Below are 12,827 nucleotides of genomic sequence, written 5' to 3' on the forward strand. Positions count from 1 at the left end.
GGGGGGGAAAGAAGGGGAGGAGGGGGGAAGTAGGGGAGGAGGGGGGAGAGGGGAGGGGGGAAGAAGGGGAGGGGGGAAGGAGGGGAGGGAGAGGAAGGGGAGAACAGGGAGAGGGGGGGAGGTGGGGGAGAAAGGGAGGGGGGAGCCAGCAGACCCTCTCCCCTCTGCTGGCGATGGGGGGGGGAAGGGGGAAGGAGGGGGAGAGGGAAGGAGGTGGGGGGGGGGTGGGGGAGTCCCCGAGCCCCGCCCCCGATCTCCCGAGCCGCGCCCCCGCCCTCCCGAGGCCCGATCTCCCGAGCCCCGCCCCGATCTCCGAAGCCCCGCCCCCCCATCTCCCGAGGCTCCCCCCCCGATCTCCCGAGGCCCGATCTCACGAGCCCCGCCCCCCCCAGCCCCGATCTGCCGAACCCCGATCTCCCGAGTCCCCCCCCATCTCCCGTGGCCTGATCTCCCGAGCCCCGCCCCCCGCCTGAGCCGGCTTCAAGAGCAGAGAGACGCCGCCGCGCAACCTACCGCGTGAGGCCCGGCCGGACTCAAGTAGCGCGCGCTGACTCCTGCCCCACCCGCCTTTACTAAGATGGCAGCGGTGGCGACGCTCGGCTCAGGCCCGCCCCCTCCAGCCTTCACAAAGATGGCGGCGATCGCGAGCCGCTTGTTGAGCGCGACGGGTGGTGCCTAGCTCGGGCGTGGCTGGGCAACAGAGGCCCAGGCTTACAGGCCTGGAAAAACGGTGAAAGGTAGGAAAATTCTAGATGTTAGAGAAAAGATTTACAAATTAATTAACTTTTTTAAAAAACAATTTGTGTTTTAAAAGCAACTTTTTTTTTGCTGGAAATGTAGATTTGAAAAGAAACACGCAGAAAGTGGGAAAAAGAAATGAAAAATTTGGAATCAAGATGGCGGTGACTCACCTCGGTTCAGAATGATAAGGCCCGCCCACACACGCACCGATTGGTCAACCGTCAGGTCACTGAACTGTAGGATTGGTCAATCATCGCGTCACTCAACTGTAGGATGGCCCGCCCGCATACACAATGAACCCGCCCCCACTCGATGCAAATGAGTGGATAATGAGAGGAATTTTGAACCGTTTTTGGATACCATCAGCACAATTTTTGTCCGAGCAAAAAGTAAATACGCATACAAGAGTCCCCTAATGATGAGCTTTCTTTTGATATAACATATGCGTAGGTACGCTCTATAACCTTTGATTGTATAGCCGGCCAGAGAGACAGAAAGAGAGACAGACAGAGAGACAGACAGAGAGACATATCCTTTTATATATATAGATATAAAGGATTAACTACCTGCTCTCCCTTAAACAACAACTTGCATTTATAAAGCACCTTTAATGTAGTAAAATGTTCCAAGGTGCTTCACAGGAGCATTATCAAATAAAATTTGACACTGAGCCACATAAAGAGAAATTAGGACATGTGACCAAAAGCTTGGTCAAAGAGGTAGGTTTAAGTAGTGTCTTAAAGGAGGAGAGCGCGGTAGAGAAGCGGAGCGGTTTAGGGAGGGAATTCCAGAGCTTAGGGTCTAGACAGCTGAAGGCGCGGCCGTTAATGATGGGGCGATGAAAATCGGGGATGCGCGAGAGGCCAGAATTGGAAGAGCGCAGAGAACTTGAAGGGTTGTAGGTCAGAGAGCATGGGGGTGATGTGTGAATGGGATTTGAGGCGAGTTAAGATATGGGCGGCAGCATTTTGGATGAGCTGAAGTTTACGGAGGGTGAAAGGTGGGAAGCTGCCAAGAGAGCATTGGAATAGTTGAAATAACAACAGAAAATGCTGGAAAAACTCAGCAGGCCAGGCAACAGCCGTGGAGAGAGAAATAGAGTCAACATTTTGGGTCGAACCCTTCGTCAGGACTGATGAAGGGTTTCGACCTGAAATGGTGACTCTATTTCTCTCTCCACGGATGTTGCCTGGCCTGCTGAGTTTTTCCAGCATTTTCTGTTGTTATTTCGGATTTCCAGCATCTGCAGTATTTTGCTATCGTATTGGAATAGTTGAGTTTGGTGGCAACAAAGGCATGGATGAGGATTTCAGCAGCCGATGGGCTGAGGCAGGGGTGGAGATGGCCGATATTACAGAGGTGAAAGTAGGGGATCTTGCTGATGGAGACAATATGGGTACTCTTGTGAAAATTACAAGTGTCCCTAACAAAGTTGGATGAAACAGTTTCCTGCAGTATAATGGAATATTCCTTTTGATACCAAAATCTAAGTCATGTAAAGAAAAAAATAAACAAACTTAGGGTAGAATCTTTCAAAGTCTTTTTCCCAGGCAGTAAATCATTCTTACTCATTTTTGTTACTTTTCTTTTTATTGCAGAGATAACCTGTGTTATCGACGGATGAATTTTTGAAGCTTTGGGAAAAGTTTGAATGCATTCTGTGTCGTTACTTCCATGACATTCTCCACTGAAAGCCCTTTAACCTGTGCAATGTACTGACAGGAGATGGATATGTTCTTAGGCTCATTTCTCATCTGTAAAACAGCAATAGAGGTGTTTCAGTAACTTTCACCACAATAGAGTGCAACTGTAGGCTGCAGTGAAGGAAAGAAATTAAACAATTATTCTATGAATAATTTAGAGGAGCATTGTGCATGCTGTCTGCTACAATGCTCTTTCAAAGAGATGCTTCAAACCTTTCCCTTTTTCTAAGTCACAAAGTTTAAAGGTAAATTTAATCTGCAGTGACACTAACAATAATTCTTATGAAAATCCATTATCCTAGTGCCTCAGTTAATAAATGCAATGCCCGGTGTAGAATTGAAGCATACAGACCAGGAAGGTCCCAAATTTGATCCTTAGGCAAAGTTGAGTTGGCAGATTTCAGCAGTGGTGGTAGCGTATGGGAAGATTCTCTGCTAGGGGCACAGTGGCAACACACCCGGAAGTGCATCTCACACCGTTGGCGTGGGAAGAGAACCTCCAGGCATTTTCTGAGATCGCTTCATTTAAATAATTGCGGAGAGTACCCAGCACTTGTACTGGCCCTGGCAAACAATACATTATTGACCTGATGCACGCAGTGGTGTACCGCAGACTGGCTAATATGACAGATTTCACCTGAGGCAACTTAAAAGCTGAAGCACAGAAGTTCAAGATAACTGTGACTTTCACCACCATGGGCAGAGCTGTTCTGGTTGTGGAGGAGGTTTGGAGGTTTAAGTGTATAAGACACCAAATTTCCACGACTACATTCTCGGTGAAGCAAAAGCAGCAAAGGCACAGTTCCTCCGACATGTTCAAATAACTGTGGCATGGTCCAAATATTTGGCTTCTTGGGAAGGAAATCTGATCTACTCTAAACCAGCTTCAATTGTGTGAGTTAAAGATTGAACATACTTCAAAAACTCAGAAAAATGTATGTGGGTGGGGCAGTGAAAATATAGTAATGAAGGGAGAATCTGCAACAGATTATCTGGGAACTTATCAAAACATATACCAACTACCTGTTTGTTTCTCTTAGTAATAGATTTATTGGAGAGCCCAGCTATTTAATTAGTCAGAAGATCCTTCAGTGCTTATTCATTTTGAGTTTTCTTCTATTAATCGTGATTGGATTCTATTTGCACTATTTTATTTCCACAGCTTGCTACAAACTTCTTTTTGCATCCTGGGCTCTACAGTATTCTTTATTCTCCCAGAGTGCTTCCGATTCATCCTGTTTGTATTTGTATTTATGGTTAGCTTCATTACATCTGTAATTGGTACTGTTTTAGTCGTACAAAATTCTTACAAATAAACATTATAAAAATGAACAATATGTAACTACTTGAGGAGTGCAGCATCTCCTCACTCACGTCACTCTGAAAGGCCTATATGACAGCTGAGTAGAGACCCATTGCCTCTACTAATTGCCTTGGATTTTGAATGCAATGATGTTGTTGAAGGAACTTAAATTAATAAAGCACCTATACATATACATAGAAGTTACAACATGGAAACAAGCCATTTGTCCCAAACAATCCATGTCAGCATTTACCCCCCACGTGAGCAAATAGCTTGAATGGTATTTACCCACCCTGTTCCCATATCCCTTCAACCACTTTTCCTTCATCCACCTATCCAATCTCATCTTGAATATTGACATAGTTTTTGCCTCAACCAATTAACCCTGTAAATTAATTTCACATCCTCACAACTTTCTGTGTGAATAAGATTCAACTACCCTCTGTTGTAAATCTCTGTTGTGTATAAGAGCCTTCGAGGTGGCCAAGATGGGGTGTTGATCTGAAACGCTGATTTAGCCCACGTTTAGCACAAGACGCCACCTTGCTAAAGGAGTTGAAGCGCGCTAGGGACGGTCGCCCAGAGGATCGTTAAGGGGCTGATTGCCACTTAAATTGCCTGCCAGCACTCGTTAATGAGGCTGCACAGCATTTTGGTAGAGAGCTTTTGACCTAACGCCCTCTTGTAACAGTGACCAGCTGAATGGAGTAAACAAGGCATTGCTGAGGATTTTGGGTGCTACTTAAAGGCATACTCACTATTTACTGTTCATTTGCTGCTGGAGGTTTGAAGAGGACTTTTGAAACACATCGAGAGACGTTCTGGGATAGTTTGTTAAGACTTCACCAACACTATCAACATTTATTCTGAAAATTCTGAGGACTTCACCTAAAAAGAGTAAGTGCTGTGCTACTCCATCTTACAGGAGTCACCAGGAGAAAGCTTGGTCATGGGCATCTTGCTAGGGGTCCCCTTTGCTCTACAGGAGGAATGGGAGGAGGAGATGAGGCCAGGCAGAGCAGCACCAGCTGCTGCAGGAGAGAGGGACAAGAGGGCGAGGAAGTGTCCTTCCCCCCAGCAGGTACAGGACATCACTCCTTCCCTGGACCTCCTCCACCAGGACCCCCAGTACCACGTCCAAGAACCTGTGCACCCCATCACTTGGTCCCTGAGCCATCCTGAAATCTGCCGGTGTGTCAGGCAGCGCACGCAGTAGGTGAGTGGAGCCCCACATATACTTCTCCACAAAAACTGCTTCTAATCAGTGATCGAGTGCTAAACCTGTAGGTGTCTGTTTTAGCACCTCCAGGCAAACTCTTTTATATTATAATCATAGGATTACGTAGGATATACGGCACATTAACAGGCCATTCGGCCCAACCAGTCCATGCTGGCGTTTACTCGAGCCTCCTCCCGTCTTTCCTCATTTAAATCTATCAGCATAACCCTCTATTCCCTTCTCCCTTGTATGCTTATCTAGCCTCCCCTTAAATGCATCTATTTGCCTCAACTACTCCCTGTGATAGCGAGTTCCACATTCTCACCACCCTCTGGGTAAAGAAGTTTCTTCTGAATTCCCTATTTGATTTCTTGGTGACTATCATATATTGATAGCCACTAGTTATGGTCTTCCCCACAAGTGGACACACTCTGTATCGACTTTATCAAAACCTTTCATAATTTTAAAGACCTCAATTTGGTCACCTTCAGCCTTTTTTCAAGCGAAAAGAGACCCAGCCTGTTCATCCTTTCCTGATATGTATACCCTCGCATTTCTGGTATCATCTTTGTAAATCTTCTCTGCACCCTCGCCAGTGCCTCTATATCCTTGTTATAATATGGCAACCAGAATTGTACACAGTACTCCAAGTGCGGTCTAACCAAGGCTCGATACAAGTTTAGCATGACTTTACTACTTTTCAATTCTATCCCTCTAGAAATAAACCCTAGAGCCTGGTTTGCTTTTTTATGGCCTTGTTAACCTGTGTCGATACTTTTAGTGATTTGTGTATTTGTACTCAGAGATCCCTTTGCTCCTCTACCCCACCCAGACTCGTACTCTCCAAGTAATAAGTGACCTCCCTATTCTTCCTACCAAAATGTAATGCTGTGACGGAGCCACTAAAGGACTCAGATCGTTTGTATATAATTCCCTTTAACAACATGTTAGCTACAGCCTGAGTCTGTATCTTTATTTATACTGTTTACTTGTACAGAGCGTGATTACTTTAACAGCGCGGGTAAACGCGATGATGTCACGCCGTTCATCACGTGACCCCCCACTGGCGGGAAGAACGTGATGACGTCACGACGTCAACCACGGGACCGCCCGAGCAGTCCTCGTGGAGCCTCCGAACTGAGCAGACCTACACTCGATGTTCTCCTGTAGTTACTTGTTTAAACCTGTTAGTTTCCATTAAACTTCATTTTGTTTGAACGCCTGAGTGGACCTCAGTCTTTGGATAGGAACTAGACATTCCTACAATACCTCACATTTATCTGTGCTGAATTTCTTTTGCCAATTATATGCCCATTCTGCAAGTTTATTAATGTCTTCCTGTAATTTGTTACAGTCCTCCTCAATATTGACTATCCCCCCCAATTTGGTGTCATCTGCAAATTTAGAAATATTGGCCCAGAAATTCCTACAATACCTCACATTTATCTGTGTTGAATTTCTTTTGCCAATTATATGCCCATTCTGCAAGTTTATTAATGTCTTCCTGTAATTTGTTACAGTCCTCCTCAATATTGACTATCCCCCCCAATTTGGTGTCATCCGCAAATTTAGAAATATTGGCCCAGAAATTCCGTTCACAGGCCTCCCGCGGGCGGAGGGCTGCGATCTGGAAAAAATCTGCGCCTAGACCGGAGGGCTCCCGGGAGGCGCAGAGTTCCATTGCTGGGCCTCTCCAAACTGCCGGTGTGCAGGGCCCACGTATCCCAGGGGCGCAGGCGGTTCGCAGCGTCCCTGGGATCACATGGGCCATGGGGAGCCAATCACAGAAGGGAATCTCCCTTCATACATTTGACAGGAAGACCTGTCAAATATATGAATAGAGATCACCCCCAAAACATAGTAAAACTTAAATAATTTTTTTTTTAAATCACATTTTTTAAATGACTTTAAATTACAATAAATTAAGTATTTTAAACAAAAATTTTATTTTTGAAAAAAATAATTAAAGTTTTTAATGGGGCTAAAAATAAACTTACCTTTCTTTAAAGTATTTTTAAATGATAAATCAGAGGAAATTTAAAAAAAAAACTTTTTTCAACTCTTATCCTGGTAAAAGCAGGCCTTACGCCTGCTTTTACCAGGTGCAAGAATTGTAAGTGTTTTCTGCGGGCGGAGGGTCTCCAAAAAACAGAACTCTCCATCTGCAGAGGCCCTGCTCCCAGGCAGGCGGAGGATCTGTGAAGAGCTTTCTTGACAGATCGGAAATGCCGGTTTCCAGCGCATGCGCATTGCGTGCCTAAAACCGGTATTTCCGTTGGCCCTACGGGTGAGTACACAGCGCGTACACACCCGTAGGGAATGGAATTTCTGCATGTGTGTTTTTTATTCCAAAGTCTAAATCATTAATATAAATAAATTGTGAACAACAGTGGTCCCAGCATTGATCCTTGTGGAACACCACTACCCACCTTCTGCCACTGTGAATAGCTACCCTTTACCCCTACTTTCTGCTTTCTGTCTTGAAGCCAGCTGTCTATCCATTCTGCTACTTGTCCCCTGACTCCACATTCTCTGACCTTATTCATTAGCTATTATGTGGTACCTTATCGAAGGCCTTTTGAAAATCTAGATAAATTACATCTACTGCATTACCCTTGTCTATTCTCTCTGTTACCTCTTAAAAAAAATTCAATGAGGTTGGTCAAGCAAGACTTTCCCTTTTGAAATTATATTCGGTGATTAATGACGACGTCATCATCAGTAAGAGGTAACAAGTGCCCCTTTCTTAAAGAGGCAAAATCAATAAACTGTAATTTAAACAAATTTTTAAAAGAAACTTAACAAATCAAATTAAGATTTGGTCACAGGGAGTGATAAAGCACTCCAGTCCCTCCAGTGCTCACATGTCGAGGAAGGCCTCAAGCGTACCGGTGGGCACTGCGTACTCCCTCTCCAAGGACAGCCCTGGCACGAGCACCTCTAGGCAAGTTCAAATTATGGTAATCAGCAATTAGGCTTAAAATTGCGTGCTAAAACCAGACTTTCAAACGGGCGTGTCTTATTAGCACAGCACCGATTTAGCACCTGTTTTTTTTTTTGAAGTATTTCTTTGTATCTTTATTTCCTCATACCAGGCAGCGTGATAGTGAATCTGTATTGTACTCTCGCTAAAGTGTGGAGCCCAATACCAAACAGATTACTCTAACTGAAGTCTTGTTAAGGTTTAATGATGTAGGCTCATCATTACCTGTTGGCTATTATATTCTAATCCCTTTGTGATAAAACCTAGAATGCCATTAGCTTTTTTATTAACAGCCGTATCAATCTGTGGTACAGTACTACATTTAATGGCCTGTGAACCTGTACCTCCAAATCACTCTGCTCTTCCGCAGCACTGAGTCTGTTTCTATTCAGAGTTTAATTGCTGCTCTTATTTTTTTACCAAAATACATCACCTTACACTTACTGACATTGATTTTATCTGCCATTTTTAGCCCAATCCCTCCAGCTTACCAATATTTCTTTGCAGCTTTCTTTGATCTTGTAAAGAATTAACTATACCTCCTATTATGGTATATCCTTCAAATTTTGACACCACACCCTCTAGATGTATATCAAAATAATTATTGATCATTGATCAACGCAATGAATGAAATGGCTCCAGAACTGAATTCTGTTCAGTTCTAAACTCTCTGAAAAACTGCCTTTAACTCCTACTCTCTGTTTGTTTCCTTCTAATTGATTTTAAATCCAGATTTCTATCCTCCTCCAATTCCATACTCTTAATCTTCACCAATAATCTCCCATGTGGTACCTTGCCAAAGACTTCCCAAAGTACACCACATCCACTGCATCTCCCCCATTTACCATGTCTGTTACATCCTCATTGAGGTTTGTAAAGCATGGTCGTACCTTATGAAATCTGTGCTGGCTATTCCTAACTATTTTCTCTTTATCTAGATATGTCACAATTTTATTAAACAAGAGGTTATTAAACAAAATTAGGGCTCATGGGATTGGGGGTAATATACTAGCATGAATTGAGGATTGGTTAATGGACAGAAAACAGAGAGTAGGAATAAATGGGTCATTTTCGGGTTAGCAGGCTGTAACTAGTGGGGTACCGCAAGGATCAGTGCTTGGGCCTCAGCTATTCACAATCTACATCAGTGATTTGGATGAGGGGACCAAATGTAATATATCCAAGTTGGCTAATGATACAAAGCTAGGTGGGAATGTAAATTGTGAGGAGGATGCAAGGAGGCTTCAAGGGGATATAGACAGGCTAACTGAGTGGGCAAGAACATGGCAAATTGAATATAATGTGGAGAAATGTGAAGTTATCCACTTTGGTAGGAAAAATAGAAAAGCAGAGTATTTTTCAAATGGTGAGAGATTGGGAAATGTTGGTGTTCAGAGGGACCTGGACGTCCTTATACACATTGAAAGTTAACATGCAGGTACAGCAAGCAATTAGGAAAGCAAATGGTAGGCTGGCCTTTATTACAAGAGGATTTGAGTATAAGAGTAAATACATCTTACTGCAATTATATAGGGCCCTGGTGAGACCACACCTGGAGTATTGTGTACAGTTCTGGTCTCCTTACCCAAGGAAGGATATACTTGCCACAGAGGGAGAGTAACGAAGATTCACCAGACTGGTTCCTGGGATGCGGGGATTGTCCTATGAGGAGAGATTGAGTAGACTAGGCCTATATTCTTTAGAGTTTAGAAGAATGAGAGGTGATCTCATTGAAACATACAAAATTCTTACAGTGCTTGACAGGGTAGATGCAGGGAGGATGTTTACCCTGGCTGGGGAGTCTAGCACCAGGGGTCATAGTCTCAGAATAAGGGGTCGGCTATTTAGGATTGAGATGAGGAGAAATTTCTTCAGAGGGTGGTGAATCTTTGGAATTCTCTACCCCAGAGGGCTGTGGAGGCTCAGTTGTTGAGTATATTCAAGACAGAGATCGATAGATTTTTGAATGGAATCAAGGGATATGGGGATAGTGCAGGAAAGTGGAGATGAGGTAGAAGATCAGCCATGGTCTTACTGAATGGTGGAGCAGGCTTGAGGGGCCAAATGGCCTTAATTAAAGACTCTAAAATTTTCCCCACCACAAATGTTAAGCTAACTCGCCTTTAATTACCCTGATTATCTCCATCTTCCTTTTGAAAATGGCTACTACATTAGTCACTTTCCAGTCCTCTGGCAGACATCCACAATTAACAGAGCCCTGAAATATAGGGCTGCATATTAGCTCTGAGGCAGGAAGAGAGCAGGGTGGGGGATGGGGGGGAAGTGGGGAGCTGTTTTGAGGTCAGGAAACCCAGAAGAATGGATTTCCCTCAGGTTCTGCCAAATTTAACGGCAGGACCTGATTAACGTTTTTCGTCTCCATTTCCTGGTCGCAGCAGCAATATTTAGAGGCTGGCTGGCTGTCGAGCGGGTAGGCTTTTGGTGCCAGGCCGCAGCCAGGGTGGGAGGATCGGAAGGGTCGGTGTCGGGGAAATCGGAAGAGCCTCAAGGGAGATCGGACAGGTCAGTGGTGGGAGAGACCAGATGGGCCTCATGGGGGAATCGGAACGGTCGTGGTGGGATGGGGAAGGGAGATCGGAACGGCCCGGGGGGAGATCCGAAGGGATCGGGGAGTGTCCAATCACGGGGGGTAGGTGGAAAGGCACTTTAGTAACAATACTGTGGAGGAGGAATTCCTGGAGTGTATACGGGATGGTTTCCTGGACCAATATGTCGAGGAACCAACTAGAGATCAGGCCATCTTAGACTGGGTATTATGTAATGAGAAAGGAATAATTAGCAATCTTGTTGGGCGAGGCCCCTTGGGGCAGAGCGATCATAATATGATCGAATTCTTCATTAAGATGGAGAGTGAATTAGTTGACACAGAGGCTAGGGTCCTGAATTTAAATAAATAAAGGAAACTACGATGGTATGAGGCGCGAGTTGGGTAGGATTGATTGGGGAATGTTACTCAAAGGGTTGACGGTGGATAGGCAATGGCAAACATTTAAAGATCGCATGGATGAACTACAGAATTTGTTCATCCCTGTTTGGCATAAAAATAAAACAAAAAAGGTGACTCAACCGTGGCTAACAAGGGAAATTAGGGATAGCATAAAATCCAAGGAGAGGACATATAAATTGGCCAGAAAAAGCAGTAAACCTGAGGATTGGGAGCAGTTTAGGATTCAGCAAAGGAGGACAAAGGGATTAATTAAGAGGGGGAAAATAGAGTACGAGAGTAAGCTTGCAGGGAACATAAAAACTGACTGTAAAAGCTTCTATAGATATGTGAAGAGAAAAAGATTGGTGAAGTCAAGCGTAGGTCCCTTGTAGTCAGAATCAGGGGAATTTATAATGGGGAACAAAGAAATGGCAGACCAATTAAATACATGCTTTGGTTCTGTCTTCACAAAGGAGGACACAAATAACCTCCCAGAGATGTCAGGGAACATAGGGTATAATGAGAGGGAGGAACTGAATGAAATTAGTATTTGTAGGGAAATGGTGTTAGGGAAATTGACGGGATTGAAGGCCGATAAATCCCCAGGGCCTGATAATCTACATCCTAGGGTACTTAAGGGAGTGGCCCTAGAAATAGTAGATGCATTGCTGGTCATCTTCCAAAATTCTATAGACTCTGGAACAGTTCCCATGGATTGGAGGGTAGCTAACGTTACCCCACTATTCAAAAAAGGTGGTAGAGAGAAAACGGGGAATTATAGACCAGTAAGCCTGACATCGGTAGTGGGGAAAATGCTAGAGTCCATTATAAAAGATGTAATAGTAGAGCATTTGGAAAACAGTGACTGGACTGGAGGACTGGATAAAGTCAACATGGATTTACAAAAGGTAAATCGTGCTTGACTAATCTACTGGAATTTTTTGAGGATGTAACTGGTGGCATAGATAAGGGAGAACCAGTGGATGTGGTGTATTTGGACTTTCAGAAGACTTTCGATAAGGTCCCGCATAAGAGATTAGCGTGTAAAGTTAAGGCACATGGGATTGGGGGCAAGGTACTGACTTGGATAGAGAACTGGTTGGCAGACAGGAAGCAAAGAGTTGGAATAAATGGGTCTTTTTCTGAGTGGCAGGCAGAGACTAGTGGGGTACCACAGGGATCGGTCCTAGGACCCCAGCTATTCACAATATATATTAATGATCTAGACGAGGGAACTAGATGTAATATCTCCAAGTTTGCAGACGACACAAAGCTGGCTGGGCGCGTGTGCTATGAGGAGGATGCCGAGAAACTCCAGTATGATTTGGACAGGTTGGGTGATTGGGCAGAAGCATGGCAGATGCAATATAACGTGGATAAATGCGAGGTTATCCACTTTGGTGTTAAAAACAGGAAGGCAGATTATTGTCTAAATGGCAATAGATTGGGAGAAGGGGAAGTGCAATGAGACCTGGGCGTCCTTGTGCACCAGTCGCTGAAAGTAAGCAAGCAGGTGCAGCAGGCGGTTAAGAAGGCAAATGGTATGTTGGCCTTCGTAGCGAGAGGGTTTGAGTACAGGAACAAGGATGTCTTGCTGCAGTTGTACAGGGCCTTGGTGAGACCACACCTCGAGTATTGTGTGCAGTTTTGGTCGCCTTATCTGAGGAAGGATGTTCTTGCCACAGAGGGAGTGCAGCGAAGATTCACCAGACTGATACCTGGGATGGCAGGAATGACGTATGAGGAGAGATTGGGTCGATTGGGCTTATACTCGCTGGAGTTTAGAAGAATGAGAGGGGATCTCATTGAAACGTATAAAATTCTAACAGGACTAGACAGACTAGATGCAGGAAGGATGTTCCCGATGGCGGGGGAGTCCCGAACCAGGGGTCACAGTCTAAGGATAAGGGGTAACCCATTTAGGACAGAGA

The 12,827-nt window shown here is 44.6% G+C and overlaps 1 protein-coding gene across 4 annotated transcripts in view; it reads right to left on the reverse strand.

The window, feature by feature from the left end:
* The window catches only part of LOC147121161 (deoxyribonuclease TATDN3-like), an 84,782-nt gene that overhangs the window by 17,822 nt on the left and 54,133 nt on the right, over positions 1 to 12,827 (reverse strand). For 3 of the 4 annotated variants that reach the window (XM_085981255.1, XM_085981254.1, XM_085981256.1), the window contains exon 10: positions 2,313 to 2,495. In XM_085981255.1, coding sequence (XP_085837381.1) covers positions 2,352 to 2,495 — 144 coding nt within the window. In that variant the 3' untranslated portion in view covers positions 2,313 to 2,351. Of the gene's footprint in view, positions 1 to 2,309; positions 2,496 to 12,827 lie in introns of those variants that run through there. The other variant, XM_085981253.1, reaches the window with a different exon arrangement.

The sequence above is a fragment of the Somniosus microcephalus genome, chromosome 3 (genome assembly GCF_052327205.1).
Source record: "Somniosus microcephalus isolate GS21.2 chromosome 3, FLI_Smic_1.0, whole genome shotgun sequence".
Taxonomy (NCBI): Eukaryota; Metazoa; Chordata; class Chondrichthyes; order Squaliformes; family Somniosidae; genus Somniosus; species Somniosus microcephalus.